Source organism: Petaurus breviceps, unplaced genomic scaffold (genome assembly GCF_028583685.1).
Source record: "Petaurus breviceps papuanus isolate PSGF00001 unplaced genomic scaffold, PetGlider_PUasm1.0 178, whole genome shotgun sequence".
Classification (NCBI taxonomy): Eukaryota; Metazoa; Chordata; class Mammalia; order Diprotodontia; family Petauridae; genus Petaurus; species Petaurus breviceps.
In genome coordinates this window covers 6,073,289-6,100,088 of record NW_027185777.1, presented here as the reverse complement: position 1 = coordinate 6,100,088, position 26,800 = coordinate 6,073,289, and the positions used below count along the sequence as shown (strand labels likewise).

General features: G+C 37.9%; 1 protein-coding gene across 1 annotated transcript in view; it reads left to right on the top strand.

Moving 5' to 3' along the window:
* RUNDC3B (RUN domain containing 3B) overlaps positions 1-26,800 on the top strand; it is a 123,358-nt gene that overhangs the window by 19,560 nt on the left and 76,998 nt on the right. Inside the window, exon 2 of the mRNA XM_069086225.1 lies at positions 10,509-10,624. Coding sequence (XP_068942326.1) covers positions 10,509-10,624 — 116 coding nt within the window. The remainder of the gene's footprint in view (positions 1-10,508; positions 10,625-26,800) is intronic.

Here is a 26,800-nt window from a genome sequence, read left to right as displayed (position 1 = left end):
GCACTCAAAAAATGTGATATGTCCAGGGTCACACAGACAATATATGGTAGAAGTGAGTCTTAAACTAAGGTCTTCATGTTTTGGAGTTCAACCCTCTGCCCACTCTGCCATGATGCCTCAACCAACTGATTTTACCTTTGTTGCACTTCCTTGGGAAATGAAAATTACCCTGTGCTGATGTCTGTTCTTTTTCCATTTTCCATTTTTCAGCATTAACAGTTCACTTAAATAGGACAAGTTATAGTTGGTCTTACATTGTTTTATTCTTTCTTTGAACTTTACATTGATTTTGAGCTTTCTTGTAACATGTCATTGGTTTGATTGGATATAGACTACTGATTTTGACTCCCAAATTGATTATCAGCCATTCGTATATGTTAACATAAAATCAATTTCATTTATTTTTGTGATGTTATGCTGCCCATATATAATGCTTTGTTTTTTTCTTCTTTAAAATAGTATTCATGACATATAGATGTGATACTGCTGTGTAGTCAAAAAGCCTTTGGCTTCTCTCCTTCATTACTCATTTTTTTCCATTTTTTTTTCTTTCTCTCTTATGCCTTTTCACTGAAATCACCACGGTGTATTTTAGTATATATTGATAAATATATATATATATATTTAGTATATATAGAAATATATATTGATATATACTTAGTATATATAGTATATATATTAAGGGGTTTTGGTCACTTCATGAAATTTCTCTGCCTATCTATCTCCTAAACCAGAGGGTTTTGATTTGAAGTCCATGGATATCTTTTTAAAATGCTCCAATAACAGCATTCCCTTTGTAATTCTATGTATCTTTTTTTTCTAAATTAAGAATATTATTGTTAGGAGGGCTTTATAAGCTTCACCAGATGGGTCCATAACACAAAAAAAGATTAAGAAACCCTGCTATAAAATAAATACTGGTATAGAAACTGTAATTATTTTGACAATGATCTTTTTGCAAATGACCACTGCAAACTATATGACAGTGTCTAATGAGATGATGTTCCTTCCTGTGAATGAATAATAAAACCAGTTTTTTTCCTCTCTCTCCATCCAAGGAGAACCCATTGTAGCTACATGGAAAGATGGCTCACTTCCTCTTTAGTTTTTATTCATAGGAAAATGTCAAGATTAATTTGACTCAGATCCTCCAGTAACAAGTTCACTTTCTTGATAAAGAATATCACATTTGGAGTATCAACAAGAGATGTCAATATTTAAAGATGGTTGAAAAACTGTGATTTGTAGTTTCCTCCACTCCCTTTCCCACTACTCTGCTGACAAGATTGAAGAAATAGAAGGGAGAAGCAGAGGACTGAAGAACTGTACTTATTTACAAGTACAAAATGGCAACCCACATTTCAGAGGTTTGCCATAGCCAAAGAATTCATCACCATGTGGCCAGCCTGCTAGCAATAAGCCCTTCTGTACTTAATTTGGTCCTTGGAAATTAGACATAGTCTGTCACAGAGGCCATATGTGAAGCTTCTGTAGTACAATAGAATCTGCCAGCTCCTATGTTCCATTGGCTCCTTTAAGAAATCAGTTACTTCCTTGGCAGGATGAGGCATCAGAGTGGGACTGTTATTCTGTTATATAAAATTTTGACAATTGGTATTCTGTGTATGTGTGTGAAGTGATTGAAGAAAAAAAGGCAAAAAGAAGTATTAATGGAACAGTACATAAAACCAAGAATTATTAACGTGGGGTCTACAGACCCAAAGAGGTCCATGAACTTGGGTGAGGGAAAAATAATCTTTATTTTCATTAAGCTCTAATGGAAATTTAACATTTCCTTCTATTATTTAAAAACATGGTTCTGAGAAGGGCCTTATAGGCTTCACCACACAACCAAAAGGGAATCTATGATACTAAAAAAAGGTCAAGAACCTTTGAGCTAAAACATTTCAACCATTGTGAAATATATTGACAGTTAACTATGGGAGGGGAAAATGCTGATGCTTAAAAATGAAATGTTTTCATTTCTGTGAGCCTCAGGTTTTTTATCAATAAAAGGAAAATAATGCTGTCTATAAGTATTATCAGAGGGCTATTATGGAACTCAAATGAGATAATATAGGTAAGGTTCTTTGTAAACTTTAAAGTCCTACTCCCACCACTACCACTAATGCTAATGCTGGCTAACATTAGTACCTACTAGGTGCCAGGCTCTGTATCAAATGCTTTATAAATATTTATTTGATCTTCACGACCACCCTGTAAGGTACATACTGATACTACCTTCATTTTACAGTTGAAGAAACAGAGGCAAATGGAGGTTAAATGGTTTGCCCAAGGTCACACAGCTAGCAAGTGTCTGAGGGTGGATCTGAACAGAGACCTTCCTGATCCCAGACCCAGCATATTATCTAGCTATCTTGTCTATTGGTGGTATTACTGCTTGCCCAGGGCTCTAATTTTGTTAATGTTTTAAACAATTTTGATAAAAATAAGTCTTTCCTTTAGTCAGAAGTTTTTAGCCTGTGATCTGTGAGTTTGGTTTTTTAAAAATATTTTTATAACTTATTTCAATATCATTGATTCCCTTTGTAATCCTATACATTTTATTTTATGCATTTAAAACCATTATTCAGAGGAATCCATAGGCTGCACCAAACACTGCAAAGGGGTCCATAACACCAGAATGATTAAGAATCCCTGATTTAAATGGAGTTAGACATTTCTGCTCTGTAATTGAAGGGGAAAATATTGGTTTGTTTTTTTTTTTTTTTTAGTGAGAAAATATTCTAAAGGTCATGAGAATCTTTAAAAAAAAACAACCTCTCTGTCCAGATTGCAGAAAAGGATGTAGATCTTTGGTATTTAAATTTTACAGGAGACTTTCTTGCAACTGCTTACGTGGACCACATGAAAAATACAGGGCATTTTCTTTTCTTAATGCAGATTTTAATACAGATCTTGTGGGCCACTCCCAAGTCATCTGGATAGATTAGTAGATAATCCCTCAACCTCTCCCTACTCTAACCTTCACCAAACCCAAGGGAACAAACACAATTACATTTAACAGGACACTTTTCCATTCCAGGACTCCTGTTATATAATACCTTGAGTTCTCCATGAAGATTGCATGTTTTCATTTTCTTTGATTTTAAAGATATCTTTAGGTAACCTAGAACCCATCCTTATCTCTCCTTGTGGCTTATACAAGTTCTCCAAACTAGAAAACTAAATCCAAAGCATAAAATATACTGATGGAATTTGTAGTATCATTATTTATTGCCTGACTCTTTTATCGTACCTTCAAGAATATAGACTTTTGGTTTACTTCTTATGTCAACATTGATTCATTTGCTAAACCTTTTTGAAGGATCTGCTATTGTGTACATACAATTTGCTGGGATAAATGTAAACATAAATAAGATAGCCCCTGACCTCAAAGATGTTACCATTTTCCTATGTAGAATAGCTGTTTATTATACTACAAGAAATAATCTGATAAATGAAAATTTACCAAAGTAATAGCTTAAGGCATTTATTTTATTTGTTGTTGTTGTTGTTCAGCTGTTACTGACTCTTTGTGGACCCATTTGGGGTTTTCTTGGCAGGTACTAGAGTGGTTTGCAATTTCCTTTTACATCTCATTTTACAGATGAGGAAACTGAGGCAAACAGGTTAAGTGACTTGCCTAGGGTCACCCATCTAGTAAGTGTCTGTGGTCAGATTTGAATTCATGAAGATGAAGAGTCCTCCTGACTTCTGGCCTGGCATTCTATTCATTGAACCACCTAACTACATATTGTACATAAAAATTTAATTTATTTTAGTACCCCATATGTGCTTTCATTGGTGGAGTAAATCTCATCTACCAGTGCAGAATAACAGGTGTTAGTCTTTTGGAGTTGCCTAGGGCTACAGAAAAGTTTCAGAGACTTCCAGGGTCCCATAGATAGGAGTTGAAACCAGATCATCCTGACTCTGAGACCAACTATTTATCCACCATACAACAATGCGTCCATACATTTCAATACGCCATTTAACTTGGGGGAACATTGTTGTTTAACTTTTATAAATCTTCAAATGTATAAACATGCTCCTCAGTTCTTTGGAAAACATTTCCAAATTAGGATAGCAGTTTCATTTTGTCCTTTTCTTAAGGGAGGGGATTTGCAAAGTAAATTAATCCTGACAATTAGTTTGCTTTTCCTCTCCCTTTCTTCACCCACCCTCCCACTAGGAAGGAAGGTGGGGGTGGGAGGAACGATAAAATTGTTCCAAATATTTAAGAAAAACAATTTTCAAGTATTCTCAAAGTACAATTCAGAAGTTAGCTAACCAAACAATGACATAGTGATTCAATTCTTTTTTATTAATTAAAGCAATTACCCCCAAGGGCTGCTGTGGACAATACCCTTTGCTGGCACTTATTTATACATAACCTCTCCGTAAGCCTCTTCATTATAGTAGGCACACATGGGTCTAACACTGTTAATAATTGGTAGTATAGTATAGCAGACTCATTGCTGTCCCTGGAGCCAGGAAGACTCGAGTTCAAATCCCACTTCAGAGTATTGCTATGTAACCCTGAGCAAGTCACTAAATTTCTCTGAGCCTCAGTTTCCTCAGATGTAAAATAGGGATCAAAATATGTGTAGTAATCTTACCTGACAGGGCTGTTGTCAGGGCTAGAGGAAATGAATTGCATAAAGTGTCAGTTACTAACTGGCATTTATAGAGTACTATAAGGTTTATCCAAAGATTTAGGACCAAAGGTATATTTGAGACCAATTTCATTATAGTAAACTCAGAAGGAAACATCTTTGAAGCTAATAAACAGTCCACATGACAACTTATGGTTATATAGTGTTTTACCTTATCTCACAACAACCTTGTGAAGTATGTAGCACAAGTATCATTACTGTCTTTTTACTGGTATGGAACTGAGACTTACTGAGCCTGTAACTACACAGCTGGTGGTTGAAGTAGGATGTGAACCTCTTGAGTTAAAATTCAGTGCCCTTTCCCCTGTATAGCCCCCAGAGTACTTCCTTGTTAGTAATCAATGGATGATGGATCATGGTTATAGGTGATAACAGGTTGAATGTTTAAATGGAGATTATAACTTGCAGATATGCTGAAAGAGTAATATAATGACAAATTCAAGCAGAGGGTCAGCCCATCTTGGATCCCCAAACAAACCAGAGATTAAGGACCTGTCTGAGTGACTGCTATGCACAACTGCTCCATTATCTGTGATAGGCAATCCAGTAGCAGGAATGGATTTTTATTGAGGCTTCCACTGTTTAATGCAAGCACCACTTAAGAAGGCTCTGTTCCTTTTTGTTTCATACTCACCAAATAATGTCCTGCTACTAATCAGGCTTCCCACTTCACTAGTACCCCAGAAGGGGGTGCCCTCGCCAGGCACACATAGATGAATAAATGCTTATCAGATGACTGAGAAATGGCCACTGTAAAAGGTATGCCAAGATTTAAGTCATATTTTCTATTGTAGATTAATAAATGGTCATTTCTTGCTTGTGAATAAGACTCCTGTATATTTGCTTAGCATGAATCAGTTAGCCAGAGCCTGATCATCCCTGGGTAAAGTGATAAAATAAAATTTCTGAAATAGGTGAAGCATAGGATTGCCCAGGACATGAATAGATAGGAAGGAAACAAGTCATCCAGACTATACTCTTTTACCCTTTGTTTGGCTTTCCTTCTCCCCCACCTCTAAAATAAAATCTGAACTTATGAAGTTTTTGCCATGTGTATTTTTCTAGAGATAAACTCTTATCTCTACTTTTAAGAAAAATAGGAGTAGCTAAAATTTACAAATTATCCCCAAATCTTATTCGAGCTAGAAGCTTTGCCTTCACTCTAAGTAAACACTGGGGCTATTATTAAGAGGAAGAATTAGTCTGTTTCATTTCTTTGTTATGGCTTGCTCCCCCCTTCTTTCTGTTCACATTCTTGGGGAGCAATAGTTAAAGGGCAGACAGGGGATAGATATAATCACTCTATTGGATGAAGGTTCCTTGAGTATTTAAGCTTTCTATAGTAACATTAAAAACAAGTGAATTAAAAAATATTGTACAGCCTCCAAGATCCCCTAGGAAAAGTATTGCAGGGGACCTGCTAGATAAGGCAGAAATCTGCACATCAGGATAGTTGAATTAATTAGCCCATGTCTATCCTGACTCCTGGATTAACAGAGAAGGTAATTCAACTGAATTTAAATATTACCCAATAGTAGAATCAAAGCAACCTCTGCACGCAAGTAGCCTGATTCACACCTCCCCAATGACATACCTGAGAAGGGGCCATCTAGCCTCTGTTTAAAGACCTCCAGCAAAGAGGACCTGCCACTTCCAAGGCAGTGCATTCCACATGGAGAGCTCCAGTGGGAAGTTTTCCCTGACATCCTGCCCAAATTTGCCTCTCTTCCAGCTTCCTCCCATTGTCCCTGCCTCTTCCCTCTGAGGCTTAACAGAACAAATCTCAGCCCTCTTTCACTTGGCAGTCTTTTGGATTCTTGAAGACAGCCAATCCTGTCCCCATTGAATCTTCTCAATTTTAGTTCAAATATCCCCAGTTCTACTGACCCTCTTATAGCATAGATTTGAGGCCCTTGACTGTCCTGGTTGCCCTACTCTGGATACTTTCTGCCTCATCACTGAATGCCTCTTCTAAACTGTGGCAACCCCAAGGTGCCCACAGAAATGCCTAGGTCACTTCCCTAGGAAAAATCTCCTCTGAAATTGACATCAAACCATTAATGATTATTTTTCAGTCACTAAGCACTTTCGAATTATGTGAACAATTATAATAGGTTTCTTTCACAATCTTATGTGTTTTATTTTATGTATTTGAAAATAGTTTTGTGAGAAGTGGCCCATAAACTTCACCAGACTTGCCAGGAGGGTCAGCACATGACACACAAAAAGGTTAAGAATCCCTGATTTAGAGAGTCTGTTAAATCTAAGCTGGCTAGGAACCAAGAAAACAATTTATACAGTAACAGCCACATTAACAAACAAGGTTGAAAGACTCGAGAACTCTGATCAAAGCAATGATAAACCTCTCTGTTCTAGGGGGACTGATAATAAATAATGCTACCCTCCTCCTAATAAAGAGGCAATGGAATATACAGGATGAGAGATCGTTTTGGACATGACAATTTGGGGAATTTTTTTGTTACAAGGGTTTTCTTTTTCAAGGAATGAGGAGGGAAGAAAAATAAATGCTAGATAATTGAAAATAAATTAGTTTAGAAAAATACTCTTCTCACTAGTTAGTACCCATGGAGTTAGTTGTCACACCTCCAAGGACTGAATGTCTCTCAAAACCCAGATCTGTCTCTGATAGTGTCTTACTTTCCTGCTGCTTCTTGGTACCTAAGGCATCTTTAAAGAACTCTTGATATAGCTGGGAGAGGCAAGCTGGACCATGTCTCTGCTGTGTCTGTTTGCCAGAAGCAGCAAGGAGCTCCTGGCAAAGCCTCAGAGTGAATCCCCTGATGAGCAGTACAGAATTGGTTCTGCTAAGCTGGTGTCCTGAGATTCCCTCAGGCACCACCTCCTTTTCCTTTTCCCTGAATCTGTTTAACTCTTCACTCACCTGTATTTCAATAATAATAATAACGGCTCCCATTTTTTATAGCACCTACTATGTGCTCAGCATTTAGGTAATGAAGTAATGCATTTAAAAATTTCTGTATGTAAATCTATGCCTCCCCCCCCCCCTAATATTTTTTTTTTAAATGTGTTCCACCAGGTTTCAAAATTTTGCCACCACTCTGCTAATTTTTTTTGTACACTTAAGCTCCTAAATAGCTGCTCTGTTTCTATTAGAATGCAGTACTAATGCCTTTCAAAATCTTACAACTTGTTCTGAGAATCAAACTGATAAATGGATGGAGGGATCTCACATCTGTAAATGGAGCTTATTTCCCAGGAGCTGACAGCTGTAAACACAATTGAAAGATCTAAGTAATTTTCGAAGTAATTATATATAACCAGGTAATTTCTGAACCATCTGACTCAAAACTAGTGACAGAACTGCTGTGGTGTGCTGAATAGGGATTTGAGAGACCTGATGCCATGGAAATTTAATATCTCGATTAATATCTTTCCTTAAATAGTAGTAGTTTGTATCCTGAGGGAAAAGGCAAGCAGGAGAAAGAAGAGAGGAGAAGGTTTATTCAGATCTTGATTTGTTAACACATTGTCCTGGTCCTGCCTTTTTGTTATTCCTTATCCCTTACCACCTTCACTCTCCGTTTAAATCTCTTCTGTGATTTGTTAGATCAAGTAAAGTATTTTTTTAACATCTACCATGACCACATGGAAGCTCATGTGTTTGTAATTAGCTATGGTTCTAGAGTTATGAGCTATGGTTCATTTGTCCATTTGCCATTAGTTTATCAATTTCCTGTGCCACCATTATGGATTTGTATTTTTGTTTTATTTCCCCAGTGCTAATAACAACCTACCCTCAAACTTCTGGTGTTCAGGACTAATAAAGTGTACAGTGGGACTGGAGATGTCTCATTCAATACCCCTTTAAATCATCTCACCTTAAACTCTACATTTTATATGCCATTCTAGGGGAGAATAGTCTTAAAGATGGCAACCCCATGTTTTGAAGAGTTTGTCTTCCCTAGGAATTAGTGCTCAGGAGAGAATCTATTATATGGTCACATTTTATACTTTGGGCACAAAATGGATCAATATCATAGTAAAAATGACAACTAGTTATATATATCTAGATATAGATAACCAAATCTATATCTGCCAAACTTAAGATGAAGTAGCCTCATCTCATTCATTGTGGAAAATGTTTACTGGACTGGAAGAGCAGGATCACTCAAAGCTTACTTTCTATGTCTTTTGGCTTGTTTTTTTTTTCTATTAAGGGATTTAACTTCACAATTTTTCTTGCAGTTTTGATATATAACCATGACTCAGTAGGGAATTCACTCTCAGGAGGAAAATAAATCAAGATAACAAATCTTGAATCAGAAATGCCAAATGGATTTGGTTAGAAAGCTACTTTTATCAAGTATATAACATTCTAAATTTAGTTGAAGTTTTACTTAAGTCTCCTATTTTGAACACAAGAATAATGGTATTCTGCTACATGGGTTAAAAATGAGTCTTTGAACCAACCATATAACTTTCCTGTCTTTTTAAAGATGGTTATTTTTATAAATGGTAAATTTTATCATTTTTAACTAACCTTATGATTTCATAAGGAGTTCAAACTAGAATGAGAATGAAGCCCCACTGTCCTTCTTGTAGACTTCTGGTTGGTAGAGGCTGTTCAACCAATGTTTGTAATGAGATTAACCCAATTTAAAGACTTTTATCCTTTGTTTGAAAATAGAACTTGTAAGAATGTAAAGTAGTAGAGAAAGAAACCTGATTTCCATTTACCTGTAGCTCATAAAAACCTTTGCATAGAACTGCCTAAATGCTCACACCCAATTATCTTATTTCATACTCCAAACTGTGTCAAAATATATGGAAATAAAGCTCAAAACTCTGATATTAATGTCTTGACTTTTGAGACCTAACTCAGTAGCCTTTGATTGTATTATTCAAAAATTGTACCGGGAGTAAGGCCAGAGGACTTTTTTTTTGTGGAGCTGATTTATTCATTCAGTCTATGCCTTGAATAGATAAGTGATTGAAATCCTTGCCATTAGGTACACAGAACAAATTAAGAACCTGACAGAATGATAAAATAAATAACTTGGAGGGAACATTTTCTGTTTGGAGAGTAAATTTATGGGACTGCCTCAGTTCTTAAGGATGAGCATTCATTTATAAGAATAGTGACAGTTGATGTCAATGTAGAGTACTTTAAGGATTATAAAGTGTTTTGTATATACTCTATCATCTGATCCTTTCCATCTCCCTAGTCAGCTAGGTTTTTTGCAAGTATCATTATCCCCTTTTCACAAATGAAGATGCTAAAGTTCAGAGAGGTGGCTAGGGGGCATGGTGGATAGAGCCCTGGCCTCGAAATCAGGAAGACTCATCTTTGTGAGTTCAAATCTGACCTCAGACATTTACTAGCTGTCTGACCTTGGGCAAGTCACTTCACCTGTTTGTTTCAGTTCCTTGTCTGTCAAATGATCAGGAGAAGAAAATGGCAAATCAGTATCTTTGCCAAGAAAATCCCAAATGGGGTCCCAGTGAGTCAGACATGACTGAAATGACTAAACAACAAAAAGCTCAGAGAGGTTGTGATTTCTTCATGTGGCTAATACATGCAGGGAAGATGAATTTGAAGCAAGGCTTCTCCCAACTCCAAGTCTATATTTTTATACAGTTTACAACTCCTCCAAACATCTAAGTAGAATATTTATGTCCCATTACCCTTCTAACTTATTCTGCCCCATAGAGTTATTTTTCCCTCTTTTTCCTTTTTCGAGCACTTATCACTGCACACAGCACACAGTAGGTGCTTAATAAATGCTCTAACTTGACTCTTGTTAATGAAACAACACAAGCATAAGTAATGCCATTGTTTCATCCTAGATTTTCTGTCAAGACCCTCATTGACCGATCCTGCTTCGAGACAATTGACGACTCATCGCCAGAATTTAACAATTTTGCTGCTATTTTGGAACAGATTTTAAGTCATCGGCTAAAAGGTAAATACCAAGTCCCCATTTCATTTCTCTCACCCAAGCATTGTTTCTTTATTCTGACTTCAGTATTTTAAAATCTATATAACTGATCATGGCTGGGGACCAAGGGCACTATAGCCCTGAGAAGTAAGAAGCTGATCTGAATGTTCTGAGCTAGAGAGCCATTGATGAAGGGTCTTACTTCTAGAAATTGTTGAACCAGTGTTCTCAGACACGCTTACTCTCATCTATGGAACAAAAGCAGAAACTAGAGTGTATTTGTCAAGGAGAAGCAGTAGGAAAGCCATTTTCCCCAAGCAAAGAAACCGTCGTCCAAGCAAGGGCTGATGTGACAATATGTAATAACTGAAATGTAGGTAAGGGATGACTGCCAGCTGCCACGGCTCATCAAATGCCCCAAGATGAAGCTTTTAGGGTTTATTGGTTGTGATTTGCCTCTAATTCCTGGGACTTGAAAACTTAGAAATATGGTATCACTGGGTAAGAGAGTGATTATTGATTAAAGTAAGAGACTTCTATTGATTAAAAAATCAGTCTTTATAAGTAGAAAATATCTACGCTAAAAATATCAGAAAACTAACAAAAAGGATAATGTCTTATCAGATACTATTGCAAAACAACCTTTGTAGACATGGGTAAAATAAAGATAGTTTTCATGACATTTATTATATAGTATAAATCCTATTAGAACTTCTTTTTAAGATTTCATTATTCTTGACATGTAATAAGCTCTTTTAAAATTGTCATTTTTGAAGGAAATTAGAAGTAATGTTTCTACTTTGAGAAAAGTGGGGTTTTCTTGGGTTACCTTTTCACTGTTAATGATAGTTTCAGAAATAAGTGTAAATTAGTATTCTGCTGTCTAAAGTAGAAACAATAACTTTTCTCCATTTTGGGGGTGGTGAAAGAACCCAGAATCAAAGTATGTAGGTTCTATCATATAGTTGATTTCAGAAGTCTTTAAGAAGGCAGCTGGGTGGCACAACAGAGAGAGCACTTCCTGGAATCAGAAAGATCTGAGTGCAAATCTTACCTCAGACAGTTACTAGCTGTGTGACCCTGGGCAAGTCACTTAACCTCTGTCTATCTCAGTTTCTTCTTCTGTAAAATGGGCTTAATAATGGCACCCAGGAATCAAATGAGATGATTTTTGTAAAGCACTTAGCAAAGTGCCTGGCACATAGTAGTTACCTAGTGTTTATTCCCTTCCCTAACAAGGAACCCCCATAATTATGTATGCAGCCTATAACATCATAGAAAAAATGTATGGAGCCAGGTGGGCCCTAAAGAGTGACTCCTTCTCTGATGACCGTTTGTTTTTTAATTAACAAAAGCAATTATTTCAGAAGATATCCCCTTATCTTTTAATAATGTCAGCATAAACACTCTCAGAGTTGACTAAATAAATTTAATTTGGGAGAATGATATAAATGAGAACTTGTAGATGACTAAGTAGTCGCAAGTTGTATGATGGGACCAGGAGGAGAGCCAGTATTTTCAGTGATGTCCCTATTATAGGCAAAGAAGAATGGTGCATGGTCAATAATTCATTACTTGTGTTTTTGCCATTCTCTTTGGGATAACTTACTGTCACCCTAAGTCTTTGAAAGATTGAGGTAAGTAGAGCTATGAGCTATGGAATAAATGATCCATAGCTTCAGAAAAGAAAGACTTTAAAGGGGCTTGCTCATAGGGACAACATAAGTTATTTTCCACTGTTTAGTTCTCTAATGGCTCATGAATGACTTCCCATTTGGGGGGCAGTTGGGGTGACTTTCATAGCTCTTCTGTCTTACAGACTGAAAAACTTCACAGTATTGCACACAACCTGAGTAATTCTTGGCATCTTGACAGAGATGAAAATTCAGGACTTATATTTTATTGGCTTTATTGTGTTTGATATTTATGAAACTACTGCATCTTTCAAAGTGCTAGGATCAGAGAATAATAATGATAATCATAGCTGGAATCTATACAGTGCTTTAAGATATGCAAAGTGCTTTACAAGTATCTCCTTTTATCCTCACAATCTTGGGAGTTGTGCTCTTATTATCCCCATTTTACAGATAAGGAAAGTGAAACCAGGAGAGAGGTTACCTGACCTGCCCAGAGTCACACAACTTTTAAGTACCTGAGGCAGGGCTTCCTGGTTCTACATGGAATGCCTCATTCACCTTGCCATCTTCCTAGGGAAGCAACAAGCCCCCTTTGACCACGTGGTAGGTTGTTTCAGTACAAGTAAAGTAGGAAGCTGAAAGAATAACTTGTTTTTTAAAATCCTAGATAATAAGGAAAGAGAGACTTGTTCCCTTTGATTGTGGCAGGACCATAGCTACAGGTCTGAAAGGAAGTCAGCTAGTCAAACAATGTCATTTTATAGATGAAGAAACTGGGATCCAAGAGGTTCTTTGACCATGGATATTAATCAGATTATAGTAATAACTCATTGACAGATTATCCTCAGTAGCTAGGGAAAAACTCCTGAAATCACACATTTAGAAGCATACACTCAGAGTCTTAAAATTAAAAGGAACCTTGCAGGGCCAATCCAGAGAGAGGTAATGGGTTTGAGTAGTAGAGGCTGGGCTTGGATGTAAGAAGGTCTGGGTTCAAATCCTGCCTCCACTATTTACCATTTGTGTGATTGTTAGCCTCTCTACAATTTAATTTTATAATTTTGTAGTTTTTGTTGAGTTGACTGAGATGCTGAAAATTGTTGTTGTTTTGGGATCTTCCTCTTTCATCCACAAATTGAGGGGTTACTCAAAGACCTGGCCTCATCCAATCCCAATGGAAGCTTAGACCTTTGCTGTTTTCTGAGATCATCCCTCTTGAGGCAACCTGTTACCTTTCCCTCATCATTCCCAAAGGCTCACCATATTAATACCAGACTTAGCATGGCACCCAATGGTCTTAGCCTACAACATCTCAGAAGTCCTGAGCTAATGGAACGTAGACCCCTAAGTAGCAGGAATTATAGGTGGGCACCACCAAGCTAACCACTGCAAGATTTAAATGTTGACACAGCTAATACGGAACTTGAACCCAGATCTTCCTGACTCCATACCCAGCTCTCTGTTCACTATATCATGCTGCCTCTCACTTTCCTTTGTAAAATGGGGCTAATTAAGACCTGTAGCACTTTGTTGTTATGAGGACCAAATGAGATCATGGGAGTAGGGTACCACATGAATGTCAGTTACAAACATCTCACCTAATTCAGCAATGCCATCTATGATATACCTTAAAGATGATCATGCAGGGAGTCTTTGCTTCTATCTTTCCAGTGACAAGGGGCTTTCACAAAGTACATGCCCTGAGCTTAACATCCTTTATTCATATGAAAATTCATCAGCTTTACATGGAATGAACTTATTCTTACTTTGAATGTAATTCAGTTAAACAGTTCAGTATTTATCATCCTACTACTACTACTACTACTACTACTACTACTGCTACTACCACCACCACCACCACCACCACCACCGCCACCACCACCTATTATGTATAGGCATTGCGCCAGTCCCTGGAGATACAAAAATATATATGGCGTAACCTTTGCCTTCAAGGACAATAGTCTCTCAGGTGTGGAAGGAGGATAAGTATACCCTTCCTTGTGCTATAAGGCAGGGTGAAATCAGTGAAAAGAAGAAATCTAAGTAAGATACTGTAAGAAATTTGAGAAGAAAGAGACCACTTTCCCTGGAGTTGGGTAGGGAAAACTTCAAGAAGGTAGTGGTATGTGAACTGGACCTTGAAGGATGGGAGAGATGTCAGAAGGTAGAAATGTTAAGGGAATCCATTCCAGGCACAGGTAATTATGCTGAGCAAAAACACAGAAACCAGAGAAAGCACGGATAAAGATGAGGGCTGGATGGCTGTCTAGATGAGCTAGAACATCAAGTAAGAAGTAAGTCTGAACAGGTAGGTTGGTAGGTTGGAGGGTCAACAACAATGGTAGATGATGGAAAGCCTTGAATGCCCGAATCAGGAGTTTATCCAGAAGAGAGTGCAGGGTCATTGAAGGTTTTTGAGTAGAGAAGCAGCAGGATCATAGTAGTGCTTTCAGAATGGTGACTCAGGTAGCAGTGTGGAAGCTGGACTGGAGAGGAGGTAGCCTGGAAGTAGGGAGGCCAGTTGAAGCTATTATAGTAATATAGGCAAGAAGAAGAAGGATGAGGATGAGTCAGTGTGGAGGTATGTGGCCCGATTGAGACCATGGAGGTAGAAACAATAAGGTTTGACAACTATATACAGGCTGAGAGACAGAGAAACATTAAAGATGGCTCAAAAGTCATGAATCTCTGAGATTGGGAGGATGGTGTCACCATGTACAGAAACAGAGAAGTTGCAAGAGAACAACAAACTTAAGGGGAAAATGATGAGTTCTGCTTTAGATGTGTTGTGGAAACACTCAGCAAGCCACTGAAAATATGGGATGTGGACTTCTGGGAAGTGGGAGAGACTGGGGATAGAGAGATAAATAAATAAGCCATCTATGTAGAAGCAATAACCGAAAGCATGGTTGTGATGAGATCACAGAGGAAAGAGTATAAATAGAATAGAGAAAAGGACCAAGAACAGAGCCTTGGAGAACATTCATGTTTAAAGGGCAAAGAGGAGATCGAGATTGCCAAGAATGGTCAGAGAAGTAGGAGGAGGGTCCACAATCATGAAATAAAAACACATATCATAGTATTTAGAGGTTTGCAAGCATTTTCCTCATAACCTCCCTGTGAGAGAAAGCAAGTAGTATTATCCCCACCTTTCAGAGAAGCAAATTGAAGCTTGGAAATGTGAGTGATTTGCCCAATAATAGGTAGTCGGAGGTAAAGCCAAGATTTGAACCCCATGTCTCTCCTGAATCTAAGTCCAGTGCTTTTCTAACTATACCCTACTGCCTCTCTAAAGAGGAGAGAGGGTAATCAAGGGATCATTATGTTAAGGAGAATGAAGACCAGGAAAAAAAGAATCCTCAAATGTGGGCTGAGGAAAGTCTTTAGTCCTCATAAAGACAATTGTTTCATTAGAGAAGTGGGGACAGAAGCTAGACTGCAGGGGTTTGAGGAGTTGGTGGGTGATGAGAGAGTGGGGAATGAGAAAAGATTCTCCTTTGATTATCACCAATTTATCTTGTCTGTGTCTTGTTCATACAAATTTATTTGAATATTGTCTTCCCCATTAGACTGTAAGTTTTTGAGGACAGGGACTATCTTTTGTTTTGCTTTGTGTCCCCAGGGCTTAGCACTGGCACTTAGCCTGGCACATAGCAGGTCCTTAATAAATGCTCAGTGACTTTTCTGAAAATCTTATGTCTTTAGAAAACCTCATTCCCCAATGATCTTGGATAAGAGAAGGACCTGGATAAAGATGGAATTTTTTTCTCTTCTTCCTATTTTACTACATTTTGCCTCTTCAGTAAAGTTCTTTAGTTTTCTTGTATAAGCAGAGAAAATAGCTGTTGGAGGGGTTGCTTTTCCATTACGTACAATTAGATCATGTGAACATTAGAAGAAATCTTTTGTAAAGTTATAGAAATTTACTGCATAAATGCTTGATAATATAAATTCTTTCATGTGAGCTTGGCTTTGGGGTGATTCTTTCTCCACTTTATTATCTAAAACTATCCATTCAATTTTTAAAAATGCAATGTCAAAAAAATTAAATCAGAAAAGATAACTCTGTTATGCTTTGAAATAGCACAGTTCAGTGAAAAAAAAGAATTGGAGGTAAAGTTCAGAGACCCAAGTTCAAATCCTGGTTTTGTTACTAATTAAATGTGTGACCATGAGCAAGATGATATACATTATCTGAATCTCAGTTTACATCATCTGCATAACCATGAGCAAATCACTTTACCTCACTGTATTTCCTCATATGTAAAATGGAGTTTATATTTACACCACCTACCTTCCCTTAGTGGCTGTGAGACAGTGCTTTGTAAACCCAAAAGTGCTCTATAAACATAAGTTTTCAGCAGGCAGTCAGTCAAAAATATTCCATAAATAGTATTTAGATTTTGTTATATGCTATTTATGAACTTTGGATAGATTATTTATGCCATGGCCCATGTTTGTGATTTGGTCATATATCACTGCATGGTAGGTACACCACCCTTCTAACTCAGGGAGCATTCACAGAACAGCTTCAGTGATGGTCCAGCAGATCTGAGTTTATCTCATCCCTCAGCATGGTGACTTTGGGACCTTCTTTTCTCAGCAGCTCGGCTCAGTCATGGGCTATTTTCTAGAAATCCTCCTGGCATCTCTACCTTGATGGTGTGATGTGTTGTTTTGATTCAGCTGTGCTACTGTCATACCCTTCAGTTCATGCTGAAAATAGACAGTTGGCTTTATTTAGAAAGGCTATCATAACTAACCCTATCCTATTTCTGGTACTCTGTTGCTGCTGCTGGTTTTCTCTGTGTTCTACTAACCTTGCTTCCTTAACAACCTTTCCAAACTCCAGCGACTTGGTGGTTTCAGTCTTTCTTTTTTTTTCCTGCTTATATGAATGAGTGAAACATAAAACAATAGAGAGTTAGGGTTGAAGGGGGCCTTATTAATTGCCTCATACAACTTTAAGTTCTATGTTCAATTTAAATTTACACAAACTTATTAAACACCTACTAGGTACAGTTGGATGGTACGTTGGATAGAGCACTGGACCTGGAGTCAGCAAGATCTAAATTTGAATGTGACCCAAGACATTTCTGAGCCATATAACCCTGGGCAAGTCACTTTGCTTCTGCCTTCCCCAGTTTCATCATCTGTTAAAAATATTTGGGGACAGGGGTGGCTAGGTGGTGCAGTGAATAGAGCACTGGCCCTGGAGTCAGAAGGACCTGAGTTCAAATGTGGCTCAGACACTTAACACAAAACTAGCCATGTGACTCAATTGTCCTACCTTCCCCCCTCCAAAAAGCAAAAAATAAAAATTAATTGGGGACAGTAATAGCACCTGCCTACCAGGGTTGTTGTCAGGATTCAATGAGATATTATAAAGTGCTTTGCAAAACTTGATGCTCCATGTATAGGCTAGCTCTTGTTGCAGTGTTGTTACAATCATTGCCATTATTATTAATGGGATGGAAACTAGGGCTGAACATGAGCATCAGCTAAAAGAACTGAGGTGATGCTTGCTGTCACTGTTGTTGTTTTGCTCTGGAGAAGATTCAGGCTTAACAAGACAGGTTCAAGTATTTGAACAACAGTTGTGTGGAAGAGGGATCAGACTTTTTTTTTCTTGGCCCCAGAGAACAGATACAGCAGCAAAGGGAGGTATTTTTCAGACAGATTCAGGCTCCATGTCAGAGAAAACTTTATAGCAAAAAAAGCCGTGCCAAAGTGTAATAGCCCCTTGGAAAGTGGGTGAGTGCCTCTTTCCCCTAAGCTCTTCAAGCCGCTCTTCAAGCCCAGGCTGGATGGCTGCTTGTCACAATGGCGGAGAGGACATTCTTGCTCAGGTTAGCAAGGTGCTAGATGGCTTCTCAGGTCCCTTCCACCTGAAGACTCTCTAAGTCAGTGGTCCCAATTCCCTCTCTTCAGTTAACAGACAGATTGGTGCCTTGTCCAGTCACATGGCTAGAGCTACAGTCCCATTGCAATGACTCCCAGGCAGCTGGTCCTTTTTGCTCTACTCCCCAAACCTCCTTCCTCTCCAATATCCTTTCTCTGTATTTTCACAGTGAGGAAAGTCTTTTATGTGATCGTGGCTAATGTACTTTGGGAGCTTTTTGTCCTTGGTATTTTTATAGACTGAGATCTCTTTGCAGCATACGTTCATGTAGTAACTGTTGCTGCAGGAAAGTAGCTGAGTGTTCAGAAATGTTTAAAGTGACTCTTCAGATTTTTCAGGCAGTGCAAATCATAGGCAAAAAGGTTTGGTTTGCTTATCTATACTATTTTTTTTTTTTTGCTTTTTGGAGGGGGGGAAGGTAGGGCAGTTGGGGTTAAGTGACTTGCCCAAGGTCACGGGCTAGTTTTTTTGTTCTGTGTATTGTGTCTGAGGTTGGATTTGAACTCAGGTCCTCCTGACTCCAGGGCAGGCACTGTATTCACTGAGCCACCTAGCCGCCCCATCTATACTATTTTTAGTACACACACACACACACACACACACACACACACACACACACACACACACACATCAAATAGATTTTGGAAGGAAATCATGGAAACAAGAATATTGTACTGGCTCATTGTTAAAGAGTTATCTTGAGGAAAGCCAATTTATTATTTCTTTGAGTATCAAATCACTAGGTTGGAATTGCCTTGAGGACTGGAAGAGTGGAAAGGCTACGGACTCAGGAGTTAGAGGTCTTGGATTCAAACTCTGCTTATAAAACGTTCCTTTTGTGACCTTGGGCAAATCACTTACCTTTCTACAGCCTCAGTTTCCTCATCTATTAAATGACTAGACTAGATAACCTTGGATGTCCCTTCCAGTTCTCAATTTATGATCTATTGATTTGATTTCTGAGTCAATGTAAATCACTTCTTTATTTAATCCAGGCTCCAGGGATCTTAATAAAATTGGAGAAACCTGACAAGATTAGTCTGAGCAAAGAATTTGAATCCTTTTAGCTCTGTGGCAAAGAGTATGCTGCTAAAGCTCAAATGCTAATACTAATCTTCTTATGATATTAAAACATTCAAAACCAGTATTTACATGATAAGTAATGACTTAAGGATAGATTAACAGATTAAGTGGGATTTTGCTGTGTACTTAAATGGGATTGGTGAATTTGATAATCTCGTTTACCAGTGTTCTTTATACCTTTAAAATTAAATTAAAAAATAAAAAAATTATTTTTTTCAATTGTGAAAATAAAATGCAAAAATGTAAGGACTGTTTGGGTCTTTTACTGAGTTGAAGGTATTGGGACTGAAAGAGAAGTAATAGATTAAATTTAATTATACTTTTGATTCTTTCTTGTCCATCATACTTAGAAGTCCTTAGAAAGTTGTGGGCTAGCTCCTGCACATCTTGTGACCCTTAGAGCATTGGAACTTTTGAAGTCAGTGTCCCCTAGGCATCCCAAAATCAACATGTCTGAAACAGAAGTCAATATGTCTCCCCCTCCCCCCCCAATCCTGTGGTCTTCTGAACTTTCCTGTCATCAAGGTCACCATTATCCTCTCAGTCACCCAGGCTCACAACCTTGGGACCAATCTTGACTCTTGACATGATCACTCTTGTTGTTTCTACATTCACATCTCTTGCATAGATCCCCTTCTCTCTGTGCACACAGCCATAACCCTAACTCTTGCCTGGTCTATTTTCATAACCTTGTCTTCCAGCCTTTAGTCTCAAGTCACTCCAATCCATTCTCAACTCAGTAGTATAGATCTGACCATGTCACCCTTACACACACACACACACACACTCTCTCTCTCTCTCTCTCTCTCTCTCTCTCTCTCTCTCTCTCTCTCACACACACACACACACACACACACACACACACACACAAACACACACACACACCCCTCTAGTGGCTCTCTTTGGGATCAAATTTACACTCTTTTGTTTGACATTGAAATCTCTTCATCCATGCAATCCAGCACTCATGCCCTTCCTACTGCAGATGTTTTAGGTATATATCATCACACCTAATTAAAGAGAAATTAAGTGATGTGTTCAGTGACACAGCAGATTTTGGATTTGAGTTCAGCTCATAAATCTAGAGCTCTTTTTGCTAAATCATGCTGCCTCGACTTAACTTGGACTTGTGATGTAATAATGGAACTCTGCACACAATCTTTCTCTGGTAACATCCTAAGGCAATAGCTTATTTTTGTTCCTTTAGAGATGTTGTGACTGATAGACCTTTTTAAATTGGATGCTGACCAAAGAATCAAACCCCTATTCATATCAAGTAGCATTTGCTGTGAGATTATGCTATAAGGTATTTTGCATTTATCCTTCACCAATCCCATCCACCCCTCCAAGTCTTCATTATCAATGTAATTTGGCATGATGATGCTTTCTCTCTGCACCAATCACACTGTTCTGATACCCAAGCAGACCTCAGGAACTCTGGCTTGGACCTCAAAGTTCTTCCTGGCTTAATGGCTAAAGGTAACTCCCCATGAGGCCACCTTTTGAAGTACAAGATAAACACTGTATTTTGTTAGAAACAATGGGTAAAGATAAACCATCCAGTTGGCTTTTGAATTCCATGTGTTTATTTTCAGATTTATAGAAGTGTATCCAACAGTTGGCTCTCTTCATGTACACACACACACACACACACACACACACACACACACACACACACACATACACATGCACACACACAAAATGAGAACTGCATTGTTTCCATAGGGCACACAACTCCCCCTGCAAGAACCCAGGCAACCAGAGGCAAAGCCTGATTAGAAAGATAAGGAACAGTCTCTGAAGGTTACCGGAATTTGGATCCATTAGACAATGAACAAGGTCACAGTGAAAAAATACCCTCCCTGTTTTTAGTCTGCCTTCCAAGTTTGCTATTTGGAAATGCAGAAGTGCCTTAGTAAATACCTTCACTGTCTAAAGCATAATGGGGCAGAATTAGTTCTTTGAATATCCAGAGACAAGCTACATTAGACAGAGATCTGTTATGGTATAACAGAGTTAATCAATTAAATTGTCTTTGGCAATAAACTCATTCAGACTAATTAACTAGGAAGTAGGTCACTGCCATATTGCAGTAGCCCATCTCAAGTATACTTCTGTATGTTTTGAAGGAAAAAAATTCTCCTTAGAACCCATAGAGGAATGTTGCCTTTTCCTGCTCTAATGTTATGTGATTAATAGGATCCCAAGATTTAGAGAAAGATTTAAGAGATGGAAGACCCACTCACCCTCTCCCCCAAGGTTTTATAGAACAACAATGGAGAAGTTAAGTGATTTACTTCTGGTCACATTAGCTAGATGATCAGGATAGAGTCTGGGGTTTGTTCCAATCTTCTAAATACCTCCTTGTTGTATTATTTAGTGTTTTATATTTGACTTTTTATTCTTTTTTTGTAGCCTTGGCTGTCATCTCTGGGTAGAAACATTTATTAATTTATTCTCTTGTTTTGGGTCTTTCATACTTCGTATGAATTTATGAACTTAATATCTTGGGAAGATGAAGAGTCCTCCCCCTTTTTTGAACTCCAAGATTTTACTCCTACAATTCTGGGTCTATTAAATACTCCAATAAAGAATAAGTATGTGAGGCAATTGGTGCTGGTTGTGTTCAGATCCACATCTGGTCCAAAGCATCTCCAGTTAGTCATTCCTAGTTTGAAGAGACAGAATTGGAACTAGGACCATCTTAGCAGTGAGGATGTATACGTTGGTGGATCAGGGGAATTTCATTTGCTCTAGACTTAGACCTGACTTCTGAGGATGGTCCCATGACCATCCCAAGACTTTTGGGCTAGGGATGACTGGAGCTTGTGTGTATCCCTTGAGGCTATTTATAGGGTAGAACCCAATGATGCTGAATAGCATAATCCAGTGATTGCTAAATAGCATAAAATGAAAACATTTCCTCAGTTTCTTTCACTGCAACACCACCAAAATTTCTGTCTCCACTGCTAAAATTGTTAGGACAAAGAGGTGGAGATAAGTAAGAACTGATACCTCTAAGATTAACTTTTCAGTATTTGGAGGTGAATTATAGATTCTGGCAGCTAAATTTTATATAATGGATACAGTACCTGACTTCAATTTAGGAAGAACTGATTTCACATCCTGCCTTTGATATATATGAACTGTGTGACCCTGAGCAAGTCATTAAACCTCCGTTAGTCTTAGTTTCCTTATCTGTAAAATGGGGATAATAATAATAATACCTGCTTCACAGGTTTGTTGTGAGCATCAAATGAGATAATATTTGTAAAGCATGCACACATAGCGTCTAGCGCATAATAGGTGCTATATGAATGCGAGCTATTATTAGCAGTACTAGTAGTTTGTGGAATTTCCAGGTCACATGCTTTCTGTTATGTCCACATTTTGATCATTTTATCACCGATTACCACTTTCTGAGAGAGGTAAGGTGCTAAGAAGATGAAATTTTAAAAATTCAAATTAATTGGTTGATTGTCTTTCTCAACTATAATTTATTGAATTCCTACTATGTGCCAGCACTAGGCACTGTACTCTAGTACACTTTTGGATACTGAAACAAAAATAACAATCCCTGCCCTCTGGGAGCTTGAATTCTTTCTAGACAAACCATGTGTTTGTATGAGTGTTTACCTACCCACACCCACACAGATATTTATGTACACACACACACACACACACACACACACACAAGAGTGGTTTGGGGGGGGGGGATGGAAGATGTTGGCAGTTAGGAAAAGCATCAGGAAATACTTCCTATAGGAGGGCATATTTGAGTGGGACTGGGAAGGAAGCAAGGGATTATAAATTTAATTTAAATGACACCTTGAGCCAGCACCTACATCTAACTATCTCACCATGGAAGGGCTTCTCTGCTTCACGCCATAGAGATTCCAAGCACCTTTTATCTGATTGTTAGGACTCTCTAGTACGTTAAGAGTCAGTGGCTATTTGTCTAGTGGCACTTTGAAGCAATTTATATAAAGTATTCTTACACCTGTAGCTATAGTTCAGCATTTGGAATAGAAATTTGTAATATTCACATGAAATATGTTTTAGGTATGTTTTTAGCTATCTTTTGATTTTTATCATTTAATTCTCCCTGTCACACTGGAATTTCAGCTGAACAACATTTTTTTTTTTACTTTTTGGAGGGGGGAAGGCAGGACAATTGGGGTTAAGTGACTTGCCCAAGGTCACATTACTAGTAAGTGTTAAGTGTCTGAGATCATATTTGAACTCAGGTCCTCCTGACTTCAGGGCTCTATTTACTGCACCACCTAGCTGCCCCCTGACCAACATTTCTAAGTTGAAAGAAGTAAGAGTTTGTTAAATACATGTGCTTCAAAAGAAAGAAATAAGCTATGGAACAAAGAACAGTTTCTTCTCAAGGAATCATTTTCCACAAATGAATGTCACTAAAACGTCATATTTGACAGGAAATCCAAACTGTTACCTCTTCTGTGAAAAAATCCATGAAATACACCTTTTTTTTGGAGGGGGGAGGGTAGGGCAATTGGTGTTAAGTGACTTGCCCAAGGTCACATGGCTAGTTTTTGTGTATGTCTGTCAAGTGTCTGAGGTCAGATCTGAACCTAGGTCCTGCTGATTCGAGGGCCAGTGCTCTACTCACTGTGCCATCTAGCCACCCCACAGGAAATAAGCTTTTTAAAAGTCTACAAAACCTTGGAATGCAAGAGATGTAGCAGTGTAAGATAATTTATGTAATGTCAACAAAATATAATATTTGACAGTCAATAAAATAGTTTCTCAAGCACTTTTGAGACTGCAAAACCTTGAAATGCAAGATATATAGCAGTGTAGGAAACTCTATAAGAGACTTAGAAGATGCTTTCTATTAACATAAGGATTAAAGCATTTTAAATGCCCTACTTTCTGTGTGCGGACTGATAAAAACATTTCAAAAATTGTACAAAAACATACAGAAATCACCTGGTGTCTCTCCCAGGTGATCCCAATTCTTATTTCAGGGCAGGAAGAATGCAGCTGGCCTCTGATGTCAGTTTTACTTCCGTACTTATTTGTCTGTGTCCCCAGACCTTTGTGTTCCTGCCAGAAAAATAATGGGATATTTCCAGTGAGTCCCAGTGATTTTTTTTCCACACTTTTAGTACAAAGCAATTTAGTATAGAGGCTGATTACACCTAAAATGGCATTATATATTTATTTTCTTTAAGGGAATATATTGTTTTCTTTAGAGTTTTTGTTTGTTTAGTGTTAGTCAAAATTGTGTTTGAATTGGTGAGTCAAGTAAGGACTTTTATGACATCAGCAAAAGGCTGCATTTAGTTTATTTTTGAGGCCATGAACTATGTAAATTTGTGCGTCTCACTGATGATTTTATTTCTATATTTCTAGCTAGTTGAAAGCTCTTTACAAGTAGTCTTAAAACCTCATTGAGTTAGACCTGGAAAGGACCTCAGAAGCTTCCAAGCCCAACACTCATTTTCCAGATGAGGAAACTGAAGCCCACAGGGAATTGACTAAGGATCACACAAGTAATAAATGTCACATTGTTATGGGTAGCAGATTCCCCATTAAGAAAAACTGAATTATCATAAGCAACTTTACCAGAGACTTGAAAGTTAAAATCTATTCAATTTGACTCAACTAAGTGATTCAGTGTATAGTGTGCTGGACTTGGAGTCAGTAAGACCTGAATTCAAATTCAGTCTTAAGACACTTGCTAGCTCTGTAACCCTGAGCAAGTATTTACCCTTTCTGTCCCTCAGTTTTCCCATTTGCTACCTCCCATGGCTGCTGTGAGATTAATATGAGATACCATATGTAAAGTGCTAAATAATCCTTAAAACATTATGTAAATTCTAGCTATTATGGTTGCTTGTTATTCAGTGAAATGTGTAATTTGCCCAAAGTTATCTATTCACGATGATCAAGAATTGATTTGTGTGTGTTTTGTTTGGGAGGGAACTACATATATACACACACACATATGTATATATACACACATATGTATATATATGTGTGTGTATAAACATGTCTCTTTGTTTATGTATATAGGTTTTATAGATATATACATATATGTATCATCTCCTTTATTGTCTATATCTTTTAAAATAATTATATTCTCCAAGTTTTGAAAGTAGTTGAGAGCACAGAATTCTGCATGGGCCATTTGCAAGCGGATAAAAGGCTTTATATTTCTTTTTAAAATAAGTGTTTCATTTGGTGGTAATTATTTTATTGGTTCATCATATTTCAGATCAACAAACAAGAAAATATCATGCGTCCAGCCTTAAGCTTTAAAGACAGTCATAGAACCTGACCTGAAATCCTTAGTCTGCCACTTAGTGCTTAAAGTCACTGTCCCTCACTGGGTCCCATAGTTCTCATCTGGAAAATGAGAGAATTGGACCCTATAACTTCTCAGCTTCTTTTAACACTGGATCTAGAATTCTACTCTGTTTCTTCCTCTGTAAAAGGACTTCACAAAGCCTTTTGTGACTTATTGCACCTAGGAAGTTGGTAAATGTTTAAATAGTTTTTCTCTGTCATACATAATTTGCCTATGAAATCTGAAAACAAATTTGCTATAGTTTAGAGAAGGGGTGTGGAGCCTGAGGCTTCAAGGCCACATGTGGCCCTCTAGGTACTGAAGTACGGCCCTTTGACTGAATCCAAACTTCACAGAACAAATCCCCTTAATAAAAGAATTTGTTCTGTAATACTTGGACTCAGTCAAAGAGCCATATCTGAAGGCCTAGAAGGACACTGATGGCCTCGAGGCCACGGTTTCCCCACCCCTGGTTTATAATAACCATATTTCACTGTATGTTCCTATTTCAAGGCTTATGACAATTTGCTTTAATGACCCTTAGAGATGAGAATGTAAATATGTTCCATGTATAGCTGGATTGTTGGCCTCATTTATGAGAAAGTAATTCTGTTTGTCTTTACCAATTAGCTACAGGGCAGCTAGGTTATGTAGTAGAGTGCTGGGTCTAGAGCCTGAGTTCAAATCTGGCCTCAGGCACTTACTAGCTGTGTGACTCTGGGCAAGTCACTTAACCCTGTTTGCCTCAGTTTCTATAAAATGTAAAATGAGCTAGACAAGGAAATGACAAACTGCTCTAGTATCTTTGCCAAGAAAACCTCAAATAGGGTCACGAAGAGTCAGACATGACTGAAAAACAACAACCAATTTATCGGTTGTTTCTATCCTACTTAGAAGCTAAGTTACCAATATGGGAAAAGTTAGACTTTAAAATATTGCACAGAAACTTTAAAAAGACACAATTAGAGAGGGGATCAAATATACTCTATTCCCCGTGGTGTTTTACTCTCCCTCTTTAAATCCAAAAAAGGTATAGTGTGAAAAATCAAATGGAATCTCTCTCTGACACTTACCAGTTTTATGTTTCTCCTACACAAGAAGTTCTTTTTCGTGGAAGTTTCCCTAATGCATTTGGGAGCAGCAGGAGCCATTTACCCAGCTCAGAAGCATCTCAAACTCAGTTAGATTACATAAGGGGAGCACTAGGCACATGACGGGGAACCTGGAGCCCGTCATCACCAATTAGGTCAGTATCATCC